The sequence below is a fragment of the Candoia aspera genome, chromosome 1 (assembly GCF_035149785.1).
Source record: "Candoia aspera isolate rCanAsp1 chromosome 1, rCanAsp1.hap2, whole genome shotgun sequence".
Lineage (NCBI taxonomy): Eukaryota > Metazoa > Chordata > Lepidosauria > Squamata > Boidae > Candoia > Candoia aspera.
This window is the reverse complement of record NC_086153.1, coordinates 278940050-278952378: the sequence shown is the minus strand read 5'-3', so window position 1 is coordinate 278952378 and position 12329 is coordinate 278940050. Positions and strand designations below refer to the sequence as shown.

General features: G+C 41.1%; 1 protein-coding gene across 1 annotated transcript in view; it reads right to left on the bottom strand.

Annotated features, from left to right (window-relative positions):
- The window catches only part of PLA2G4F (phospholipase A2 group IVF), a 28912-nt gene extending 27228 nt beyond the window's left edge, over positions 1-1684 (bottom strand). The window contains exon 1 of the mRNA XM_063289901.1: positions 1568-1684. Within this exon, the coding sequence (XP_063145971.1) occupies positions 1568-1678 (111 nt within the window). The 5' untranslated portion in view covers positions 1679-1684. The remainder of the gene's footprint in view (positions 1-1567) is intronic.
- Between the last annotated feature and the right edge of the window lie 10645 nt (positions 1685-12329).

The window sequence follows — 12329 nt, the reverse complement described above, 5'->3', positions numbered from 1 at the left end:
GACCACACTGATATCAGGATGGGAGACCATGAAGCTAGACAGGAAAGTTGAAAAAAAAAATCCCTGAAAAAGACAGTGGCAAACCACTTCTGTATTGTTGTTAAGAAAACTACAAGGATATGTCCATACAGTCACCAAAGTCAACCTTAACCTAAGGTTGTCTTTACCATTTATATACTGTTTAGTCATTATGAAAGTTATGATTAGTCAACCGTTTTACTTAAACAAACCTGAAAGCTCCCAGATACATGGAAATCCTATCGTTTTTGTAAATTAGTACATTTACTTATATTAGTTTATGAACCATAGAAAGGACTGAAAAAAGGTAGGCTTCCCTACCTCCATTTCATGTCTCAATTTCATTCCCTGAGTTGGGAATAGCAAATACACCAGCACCCTATTTTGGTGCCCAGCCAACCACTGGGAAGATGGTGGCGACACTGGCCAAAATGCAATTCCACCATAAATCAGCAATTCCTGGTGGAGTCTGCCTTAACAGATATTGGCTACTAGTAACTTTCATTAAATTTAGCATTAAAAAGGGCATCTGTACCAAAGATTATGAATTATGAAGGATTATGAAGCTGCCCAGTTTATGAAACAAAAACTGTTCGGCACATAAGAAAGTCTTTTTAAAAGTGCACTGGTTGTAAAGTATGAACCAGTGGAGGCTGTATGAAGACTCAAAGTCAGGTTTTGACATGCTGACTGCCAACAGCAGACATCATGCAACTTGTATCAGATGTAATCTTTGTAAATTCTTGCAAATGAAAATCCCAACAGACTAAAGATGGCAATCTCTTACAGGTGAAAAGTCTGTGGCTTTCCCAAACAAACCCTAGTGGAAAGGCAAATTTTCCCACTGAATCAGAAAAAACAGTAATATGCAGAGGCAACACTCCCCCCACCCCACCCTGGAAAATATGTTTCTGAAAGGAAAAAAAAGCAAAGCAGTGGGAGAGCAGGGAAGGTTACAGAAAGAGGGTTCTGCCTGTTGCCTGGCTGGACCATATCCCTATCCTAGTGAATGAGGCAGCTGATACATGTTATATTGACAGTAAATAAAATAACTAACTAACTAACTAACTAACACAATCCCGGTTGACTAGAGGCAAAAGAGGGCCAGGCCCTTCAAGAGCAGGTGCAGTTTCTGGCTTGTCAAGTCAATCCCACAAGTTAAAAGTGAAGGAGCCTCTAGTCACCTAGAAACACGAAAGGCTGCCTTCGCACAACTTGCTCACCCAAGATGGGGAGTGGGATTGACCTAATTCTTTCAATGCGCACCATTAGCTCAACCCCCAGCTAAAATGGTGAGTTCGCGCAAGGCGCGAGGCCAAACGAGAGTGGTTGCTTCTGGTCCAACCTGCCGTATAAAAAAAAGGCTTTGCTTGCCCCTAAACCTATTGCTCAGGCTGCCTCAGTTTTATTCGCTTCCTTCAACTCAAAAGAGCGAAGACTTTCGGCGAAAAAAACGAGGAGGAGGAAGACCGACGCGGCGGCCAACTTCTTACGCCCGTGAGGACTTTTGCTTGGGAAAAGCCGCCTGTTGCAACACAGCCCACCTTACCCGCCAGCGACAGAGGCCAGTTTCTTTCCTTTCCTTCCCTTCGAGGAGGGCTACGGCCACGAGCGGCAACATGCGGGGCGGCAGGCGGCCCAGCAGCGCTCGGCGGAACATGACGGGACTTTGGTTGCCTCCGTCTTGACGCCCTGCGTTTCTCGCTCCCCTTCGCGGCGGCGGCCGGACTCCACGGAGGGGGAGGCGTGGTTTCAAGCAGAGCAGGTGTGGGCCTGCTCTTGCCGGCGCGCTTGGCTTCCGTGGGGAAGCGCGAGTGAGGGACGGAGAAGGGAATGCTGGATCTCCCTTTCACCTTCTTTCCTCTTCGCAAAGCTTGTCCTGCCAGAGTTTGGGCAACTTTAGGGTTTCACCTTTCCTGTAAAACAGCCACCTCCCCGGAAGTTTTGATTCATGAGCGCCATGAGAATAATAATTCAAGATGACAGGAGCGTTGCGATGTTTGTAAGATGTCATCATACACACACACACGTAGACATATAAACATTTATTTATTTATTTAACAACATTTCTAGGCTGCCTGGATCTGGCAGAATACAATGCACCATCAATAAATCACAGCATTAATCTCCATTCCCTAACCCTCATCAAAAAAAGCTAAATAGAATTAATATAACTAAAGGTTATTATTCATTGTTAGGGACCCAAAGACCAACTAAAGAAAATACTATTTTCAGTACCTTCCAGAAGACCAGAAATGAACTGCATAAGTGTATCTGGGGAGAGAGCAACAGTATTTCATAATATGGGAGTGAGCCACCCCAGAGAAGTCCTGCCATCTGGCCCAAATGCTCTTACCTTTCACCGAATGGGACCTGAGGCTGTCAAATAGGACAGACATTACCTTGTCGCTTACCTTGATATTTCAAAAACCACATTGTATAGGCCAGACTGCTCACTTGAGGGAATGGTGTTAAAGGCAAAACTGAAATACTTTGGCCACATAATGAGAAGACAGGACACCCTGGAGAAGATGCTGATACTAGGGAGAGTGGAAGGCAAAAGGAAGAGGGGCCGACCAAGGGCAAGATGGATAGATGATATTCTAGAGGTGACGGACTCGTCCCTGGGGGAGCTGGGGGTGTTGATGACCGACAGGAAGCTCTGGTGTGGGCTGGTCCATGAAGTCATGAAGAGTCGGAAGCAACTGAACGAATAAACAACAACACATTGTATAGGGCATTGCTGGTGATAACTAGCTCTCTGAATTGGGCTGGAAGCCTCCTGGAAACCAGTATGACGACCACAAAATAGGTGTTATTCTGTAGCTGCAGATTTCCCCTGGTCAGAGGTCTGGCTGCTGCACTCAATACCAGTTGATACTTTCAAGTCATCTTCAAAGGCAACCACCCACAGAATGTGTTGCAATAGTCCAGTCATAGTGATCTGAGCTTGAATTACCGTTGCTGATCCTTCCTGATCTACTTATGGTCTAACTCATGTGGCAGCCATAGCTGGACAAAAAAACCTCTGGACACGGCTTCTACCTGCTGTTCAAGCAGAAGTGAGTACAGAAAGACCCCCAAGTTACCTAGCTGTAGTGACTAATAACCTTATCATCGTGTGATAAATTATTGCAGTGCATTCTACATGGGGCTGATCTTAAAGACCTCTCTGAATCTGGGATTGGTTCAAAATACAGCAGTTGCTTGTTGACTTGACACTAGACTCTGTGATTATAGTACATGGCTCTTGCATTGCAGGTCCTGCATTGGCTATCAGTAAGTTTCCAAAAGCAATTAAAAGAGTTAGTTTTTACTTATAAAGTCCACCTCTTCCAACAGGATTTAACTGATCCAAGAAAGTCCTCCCAGGAAAAGCTGCTCATGGTATCCCACTTTCTTGAAGCGGGGAATGGCTAATGACTCGGGTGGCTGATGCCTTTCAGTCATGGCATTTATATTATGAACCCACCTCCTTCTAGATATTAAACTGGTCCCCCTCGGTGATGACCTTCCAGAAGTTTTTAAGGACCAGTCTCCAGTGGGCCTTTAAGGAGTGATTGTTTACCATCCTTACTCAGACCTTATTTAATAAATACTAACCATACTTACTAGTATTATTGGTTGTTCTTATGAGTATTGTGTTGTATGATTTTCGTTTATTGCAGATATTTTCATTGTATTTTTAATATGTCATTATAATCCAATGATGAGTCTTGAAGATTTGGCAGCACAGATTTGAGAACTGAAACAGTGACCCAAGCCTACTCCTTCTGGGGGAGTGTGACCTTTTCTTAAACAATGACCAGATCTGATATTTATGGATGAACAGAACTTGCATCTCACTTAGACTTCCTGTGAACTTGTTCCTTCCCATCCAACCTCTTACCAATTCAGTCCCCAGAGCATCTCCAGTCCAGCATGGTGATATGTAATTGAATATCATCAGACACTGCTGTTACCTCACCCCAAACCAACAGATAAACTTTCTTAATGGTTTCATAAAGATATTAAACAACACAAGGAAAAGATCTGAGCCCTGAAGTATTCTACAGTGTAGCATCCATGGGCTCAATCACTCTTCCCCTATCAGCTAGAATCCCATGCAGATAAGAGCAGAACCTGGACCAGCTGACAACCTCGCTAATGCCTTGGACTCCTGGATTTGCCTGACCATTCTTGTGCCTGCTCCCTGGACTTCGAACTCTTTATTTAGGTAAGTTTGCTGGACTTGTGAGAACTTGGTTGCTTTTACATGCCTGTGTTTACACATAACTTTTTGTTGCTGCTTGCTATAAGTAAAAGTTTGCAACTACTGCTTGTGTATGTGTGTGTGCCTGGTCGGAGACAGGACAGAACCTCAGTGAGATGGAGTGGCTGTGGGTTGGGGGCTCCTGTGTATCCTGGAATTTACCATCTTTGGTTCTGGATGGGGTCGCACTGCTCCAGGCAGACCCAGTGCGGAATCTGGGGGGTCCTCCCAGACTCACAACTCCTATTCCAAGAGCAGGTGGCAGTCGTGGCCAGGGGAGCCTTTGCTCAACTTCCTGTTATGCACCAGTTACACCCAGTCCTGGATCAGGAAATCCTTCAAATGGTCACTCATGCCGTGGTCATCTCCCATATAGACTACTGTAATGCTCTCTACATGGGGCTACCCTTGAAGAATATCCAGAAGCAACAACTTGTCCAGAATGCAGCCACGTGGGCAATTTTAGATGCCCCAAGGGGGACACATGTAACACCATTGCTACACGAGCTGCACTGGCTCCCAGTTTGCTTCCAGGTCCAATTCAAGGTGTTGGTTATCACCTTTAGAGTCCTACATGGCATGGGGCCAGGTTACTTGAGGGACCGTCTCATCCCCATTACATCAACCCGTCCCACCCGATCGTGCAGAGTGGGCATGTTATGGACCCCGTCCATGAGAGACTGTCAATTGGCAGGGTCCAGGAAGAGAGCCTTCTCTGCCATGGCCCCCGCCCTTTGGAACACTCTTCCTCCAGGGGTGAAGTAGGCCCCCACTCTCCTGGCCTTCTGGAAAGTGGTGAAGACCTGGCTCTGCCATCTCTCCTGGGGCAGGAGGAGGGATAATCAATCCTGGGACTGGTTAGAGCCTTGAAGACGCCCCCATGAATTACATGAATTTGATTAAGAACTTTTTAACATTCCCATCTTGGATTTTATATTTGTATTTATGTTGTTATTAAAGAATACTGCTTTTACTGTATTTTAACCTGTATTTATTTTAGTTTTATTGTAAACCACCCAGAGTCACTCAAGTGAGATGGACGGTGACATAATTTGAAATATAAAATATATAAATATAAATTAATGTTTTTCACCGTACTGACCTTGTGTTAGGTCTATATGTAACTTTAAAAAAAGAAAGGTCAGGCTCTGTTTTTAGAGACGGGGGGTACGTGGAAAGAAAGTAAAAGAACAACCAGCCATTACAGTGCTGTCAGGAAATACAAAGTGGACCCAGTCTGTTCATATCTTGTAATGAAATGAACAAGCTGAAACTTCTTTTCACTTGAAAAGTGAGATCTCATTTTATTGATTATTTTGGCACAGGGTCACTCTATTTTGTTTCTGGTGGGGGGGGGGGGTTCCCATGGGAATATGAGAAGCCTCTCAGTTTCTATTTACAACTGTGTTTTAAAAAACCAACTACTAAGTCTGATTCATGTTCCCCAGTCACTTCCCTATGCTTGGGATATGCTGACTAAGAGATGCAATATAACTGCAAGCTGTGTAGCACTTCAAGTTCAGAGAGGTGGAAAAAGTGGAGTACGAGGGGTGCTGGTGTGGCACCTGTTGACAACACCTTAAAGCAGCTGCTGCTTTGTAACCCTGGGAGCAGATGTACTTGGTTTAAGGAGCTTTGACGGGTGCTTTTTTCGTGTCCATGTCGGCTCCGAAGAACATTTTTCCCTTGGAATTTTCAGCACTACACAGCCTTATATGTCTCATTCGCTAACCTATCTTTTCTTGCCCTGATATTCTGGGTCATGAGAAGCATGAATGTAAAAATGGCAACTGAAGACTTCCGGTGGGAATACAGCTGACTGAGCAGCTGTGTCCGCGGGCTCCGTGGACAGAACTGGCATCGTGGCAGTTTTATTTTCAGTCTCAGTCTGGTTTCTCCTGAAGCCCAGGAGCGTTTTTTCCGGAGTAAGGAAAATGCTCGGAATCAACCCATTTGTTCTCTGCACGGCAACTTGCAGCCTGAGAATTGCAAACAGTGTTTGCACCGATTGGGTAAGAGCCACCGGGAGGCTGGGATGTCATCATTTCCAAGCCGTGCTGTAGCCTTAAAGAGACACTGAGTCGAGCCACCCCATTTCTAAATCATCCAATTTATATTTTTTTAAGTTTATGTACCCCCAAAGAGGCTTACTACAGCAACGAGAAGTGATCTCTCTTGGTGCCTATCGTTGTTTCTGGATTAATTTTTAATTTTTTTAAAGTTTTGGCTTTTTTCCCATTTAAATACTAAGGAGTACTGAGAATAAATCATTGCCTCCCTGCTATTATTTTTGTATTGAATTTGAAGGGTTTACTATTGTCGTACAAGTTGAATCTGCTGTTTTGTATTTTCAGCTTGCTTTTCTCACTTTCCCTGAGAACTGCTTGTTAGCATACTTTCCCTTTCGTCAACAACTTTTGGAAATCTTCTATTAACTCATTAACTCCTATTCTCGCTAGGCAAGTATCCAGGGGGCGCCATAATCTACTGCCTGAACCATGGAAGATCCCAAGGAGACTTTCTCAGTGTTTCATTCTGAGCGTAAGCTGATTTTCTCTGATTCCTATCAAGATATTTTGCAAGATATTTGGGATATTGTGGAAAATAACAGCTTTAAAATGTGTCATCTGGCTAAAGATGTGGAAGAAATTGAAGATTTTACCACTGACAGCAAGATTGAAGCCTTTGATGAAATGTCAGGTGAAGATTATATTCTGATGGTGGAGGGGTTAAAGGGACAGTCTGAGTTGCAAATTGCAAATGGCGTTTTTCTGATGGAATGTTATGGGAAAGAAGAGGCTCTATGGACGGTTTTTCGCTGAGTTCCTAGGGGGGGCGCAGTTGGGCTGTTTGATTTCTGTATGAAAAATGCCTTGTGTATATTATGGAGATATATAAATGCTTCGGTATATTTTGAAACAGGGTAAAGAATTAAGAATGTTTATCTGGAATGATTTTAAGGCGTGTATGATTCCATTTTTTTCATGATTTGCATTAAGATTTACTGGATTGCCTTTAAGGTTTGTTTGATTTTTAAGATTTATAAGGTACAATAATAATTGTTTGGTTTTAGGTTTAATAAGGTTAGGATTGTTATAGTATTATTAAGTATAAAAGTAGATAATTTATGTTTTATAGTCTGATTTTTATTATAGTGGACAGAAATATATAGAATAGTGGTAGGAATGAAATAATTAATTTGGGGGGGGAGTTGATTTGGATGTTTATATATTTCTTTTTCTTTCAGTATAAGGGGAAGGAACAATTGTATTTAGTGATTTTTATAATGTGCTAATGGAAGGATTTATAGAAATAATGTGAACTTGGTTTGATATAGAGTAAGGGATTGGTTATGGAAATTGCTGTATATTCTTGGTGTTGAAAGTAGGAAGTCACTTCTTTGTGTAATCTTCAAAATATTTTCTTCTTGCGTTTCACACTTTTTTTTGTTTTCTTTCTTTTTGTAGTTTTTTATCTTTGCTTTAAACTTAATAAAATTCTTATAGAGAGAACTGCAAGCCAAAAAAAAATGTAAAAATGGCAACTGAAGAATGATAATTTCTGGCACAAATGGGCGGGTCAATTCTAGGTGCACCCCAGTTTCCAAAGTAGACACACTGCAGTTGTTATGTGACACTAACATGTACAGTATTAGTGGTTCAGCTGCTCCAGTTTTTTCTCTCCAGCAGAGAAATAGATTAGATGCTTTGAAAGTAGTGCCACAGAATAAATAGCTTCAGAATAAACGATAAAGAATAACTTAATGAATCTGATAAGCAGAAGCCTAAGTTATAAATCTCTAGTCTCACTGTATTCTGAAGAGATGGGTGCATCTTTGCAGTTGATATTCTTGCTGAAACTATTTCACAGTCAAGGCAAACTACTGAGCGGCTATATTCATACCAAAATAACTTAGTGACTTCAGAAGCTACAGGCACCAGTGAAGAGTATCATAACAAAATCTTTTCTTTGACTAGAAGAAATGGTATGCTTATAAATGACTTTTTTTCTCCCAGTCTAACAGCTAGTTGAAAACTGAAATATGTTGTGCATTATATATTTTTATGGTTTACAAAAGCAATGTTAATGTTTTCACATTACACACTATTAGGTTTATACAGTACATCACACAATGCCAAAATGGTTTTGGTTTACTTTTGACTGCCTTGTGTGCACTCAGCCACTGTGGTTTAGATAAGGCTTTATGAGTTATTGTATTATATTAACCCAGCCAATTGTTTTGTTCAGTAAACTAGTTAGCAAATTATGACTTAATGTACTGTGTGAATCCAGGCACTATTGGCTTATCCAGTCTCTAAAATTGATTGCCACCATAGCTTAAATATAAATGTGGGATACAGAGTTCTACAAGTATATAGTGAGTTATAAGCAACATTTCCATTATTTAAATGTAATTCATAATTACTGAGGTAGTAATTGCTCAAGGTAAATGTTAATTTTAAGCACCTAAGCACAAGCCAGTTTGGTCTAGTGGTTAAGGCACCAGGCTAGAAACCAGGAGACTGTGAGTTCTAGTCCTGCCTTGGGCATGAAAGCCGGCTGGGTGGCCTTGGGACAGTCACTCTCTCTCAGCCCAACTCACCTCACAGGGTTGTTGTTGTGGGAAAAATAGGAGGAGGAAGGAGTGCTAGGTATGTTCGCCGCCTTGAGTTATTTATAAAAATAATAAAGGCAGGAAAAAAAATAAATGACGTGAAATGAAATTGACTAACTTGGACAACCTTGTAATCCATTTGTTGTAACTTCAAAGTTTATCCAATGTTTAGCAATGCCATCACTGGACTTCTCCAATGAAGTCAATGCTCCCTAAAAGATGCTGACTCATATATTGCACTGAGATGGTGCAAGAATTATCATGCACTTCTAGCCTTTGTCCCATGAGAAATTCTTGAGTGAGGTAACAGCACTGCCTTTTGCTTTGCTTTACTTTGTGTGTTATTTTTGCATCACCTTTTATAGGTTTTAGTTCTGAAGTTGTATGACTGCCTAAGTGGTACAAATGTTTATACAGATACAGGACATGGTAATGTTATTACTCGATTTAAGTTGGCAGCAGAGCACCAAGGTCAGGTTTCAAAACAAATACAGTACATTGATCAGTTTGATAAGGAAGGTAAAGACTGGCCTCTGTTAATACAAGAACAGTAAAGTTTCTATAGCTTTATTTATCAGGTTCCCTTTGTAAGAAACAAGTATGTTTTGTTTTGTTTTGTTTTGTTTTGTTTTATTATTTTCTATCCCGCCTTTATTATTTTTATAAATAACTCAAGGCGATGAACATACCTAATACTCCTTCCTCCTCCTATTTTCCCCACAACAACAACCCTGTCAGGTGAGTTGGGCTGAGAGAGAGCGACTGGCCCAAGGCCACCCAGCTGGCTTTTCCTATTACAGCAATGGTGTAAAAATGAAAATGAAAATACTTAAGAAAAATTAAAGTAACTTTCAGCAGTCTCTAGATTTTTATATAAAGTCAGATTATTGCTGTTATTTTAAAACATAATCTGCTCCCCACCCTTGTACCGGAACCTTCTGATTAATCTTATTTCTGATGTTTTGGTTTTTGATGACCAAATTTAATCACTAACTTGTTTTATTCTGCATATTACATATTTTACATTTTATGGCTATACTTTATATTGCTGTTGCTAGTTTGGAATTTGTTTAACTACTATTTTGTTTTAAATGCTTTGTAAGCCATCTTGGGGAAAAATCTTAAGGAAAATAATATTTTTGAAGAGAAGAAAATGTGAAGATAAAAAGTGTTCTGGATTCAGAATAAATGAATTTATTTACTACACAATAGTAAATGGTGTCTGAATGCAATATCCTGCCATGGGGTAATTGGGTTTAGTAGCTGGGAATAACCATGATTATGGCAACCAGCTTGATTTTTAACTGGCAAATAGAGGGAGAAAATGTAGAGGCAGTGAAAGACTTTGTATTTCTAGGTGCGAAGATTACTGCAGATGCTGACTTCAGTCAGGAAATCAGAAGACGCTTAATCCTTGGGAGAAGAGCAACGACAAATCTCGATAAAAGAGTCAAGAGCAGAGACATCACGCTGACAACAAAGGTCCACATAGTTAAAGCAATGGTATTCCCAGTAGTAAGATATGGCTGCGAGAGCTGGACCATAAGGAAGGCTGAGAGAAGGAAGATCGATGCTTTGGAACTGTGGTGTTGGAGGAAAATTCTGAGAGTGCCTTGGACTGCAAGAAGATCAAACCAGTCCATCCTCCAGGAAATAAAGCCAGACTGCTCACTTGAGGGAATAATATTAAAGGCAAAACTGAAATACTTTGGCCACATAATGAGAAGACAGGACACCCTGGAGAAGATGCTGATGCTAGGGAGAGTGGAGCGCAAAAGGAAGAGGGGTCAACCAAGGGCAAGATGGATAGATGATATTCTAGAGGTGATGGACTTGACCCTGGGGGAGCTGGGGGTGTTGACGACCGACAGGAAGCTCTGCCGTGGGCTGATCCATGAAGTCACGAAGAGTCAGAAGCGACTGAACGAATAAACAACAACAAGCTGGGAATAGATACGTGTAGTTTAGAGCCTGTTATACAGTGGCACAGTAGCACAGGGGAGAGAATTGCCAGCATTCCAGCAGAGTCATTAAGAATTGTTTAGGCGAAGTTTCGTATCAAGGTCAGGCAGTTGGCATCATCTGGGAACTGCTGTAAGCTTAAAGCAGAGGGAGTGGGGATGCAGTAAAAAAGGAAAAGTACTGAGCCATTTATTTTAGCAGAAGGGGGGTTGGCTGAAAAGGGGGAATGGAATGTCTTAATTGAACTTTTTGCGCAGGAATCTTCATTCAAGGCTTTGACCTGGTACTAGTCACTTATTCTTAATAAAGAACTTCTTACATATCCTACATGGCTTGTTGCAAGAGTTACTGATTTTAAGATTAAAGTACCATGAACCTCACATATGTGTAATTTATTAGAATGTTTCTATTTTTTTATACAGAACATCCACAAGTTGGGTACTGTATTACAATTTGAATTCACAGATATAAAAAGAGCAAATACCAAGTAATATGGGAGATACAACTAATGGCTATAGCACCCCAATATTTCCAAGCATCCTCAAAGTATTTAAATTATTTATTTTAGCAGAATAGGGGCTGGCTATTTTGAGCCAGAAAATCAGGAAAGAATGGGGCAAAATTTTCTGGGGAGAAAGCTATCAGCTTTGGACCTTCCACTGAGAAGACCTAACCAACTAATCACTGAGAATTTGATGGCAACGGATCAGTGAAATCCTCTGGGCAAAATCTTCCTCTCCAATTATTATTTTTTTTTTTTTAATGGAAAAGGTGTTTTATCAGATATCCTAAAATTCAGATCATTTAAGGCTGTGAAGGTTTATACTGGCATTTGGGGTCCAGTCTGCATTTTTATAAGATCAGCGTTACATATTCCAAGCTATCTATGAAGTCATAAACACTTCACAAGCAGTCCCATTAGTGCCAGGGTCATTTTTCTCAGTTCTGACTTGGCATGATTGATCTCAATTTACTGCATAGAACATAATTAATTGGGTTCATGTACTTTAACCTACGGATGCCTATTGGATCTCTTGTGTTTGATAATGGAATATGGCAAATCTGACTTTGGAATAAAGAATTGCTTGACCCATTCCAGACAGCTTTGTTGAGACCTACCACATAGGCAATAGCCTGCTTTTTTCTACTCAAGATAGCTAAAAATAAAAGTAATTATAATCTGATGAAAAGTATCTTGGAGAGCACATTCAAATAAGCATGGGTAATTTACCAGGTTTAAGTGAGTAAAGCTCTCTTAAACATTATCAGGCAAAGCCACTTCTTGCCATTACCATGACCTGAGAATCTAGAGACTGCTAGGGGCAAAGCAGCACCCCCAGGCTATAGACATGCTCCTGCAATCACACCCAGAACAGGCTGAACTCCAATCCTGAAGTCCACTTTCTTACAGCACCTCCATCTTTCTGGATTTAATTCTGATGGCTCACCTTCATTCAGCTCATTATGAGCTGAAACACCAGT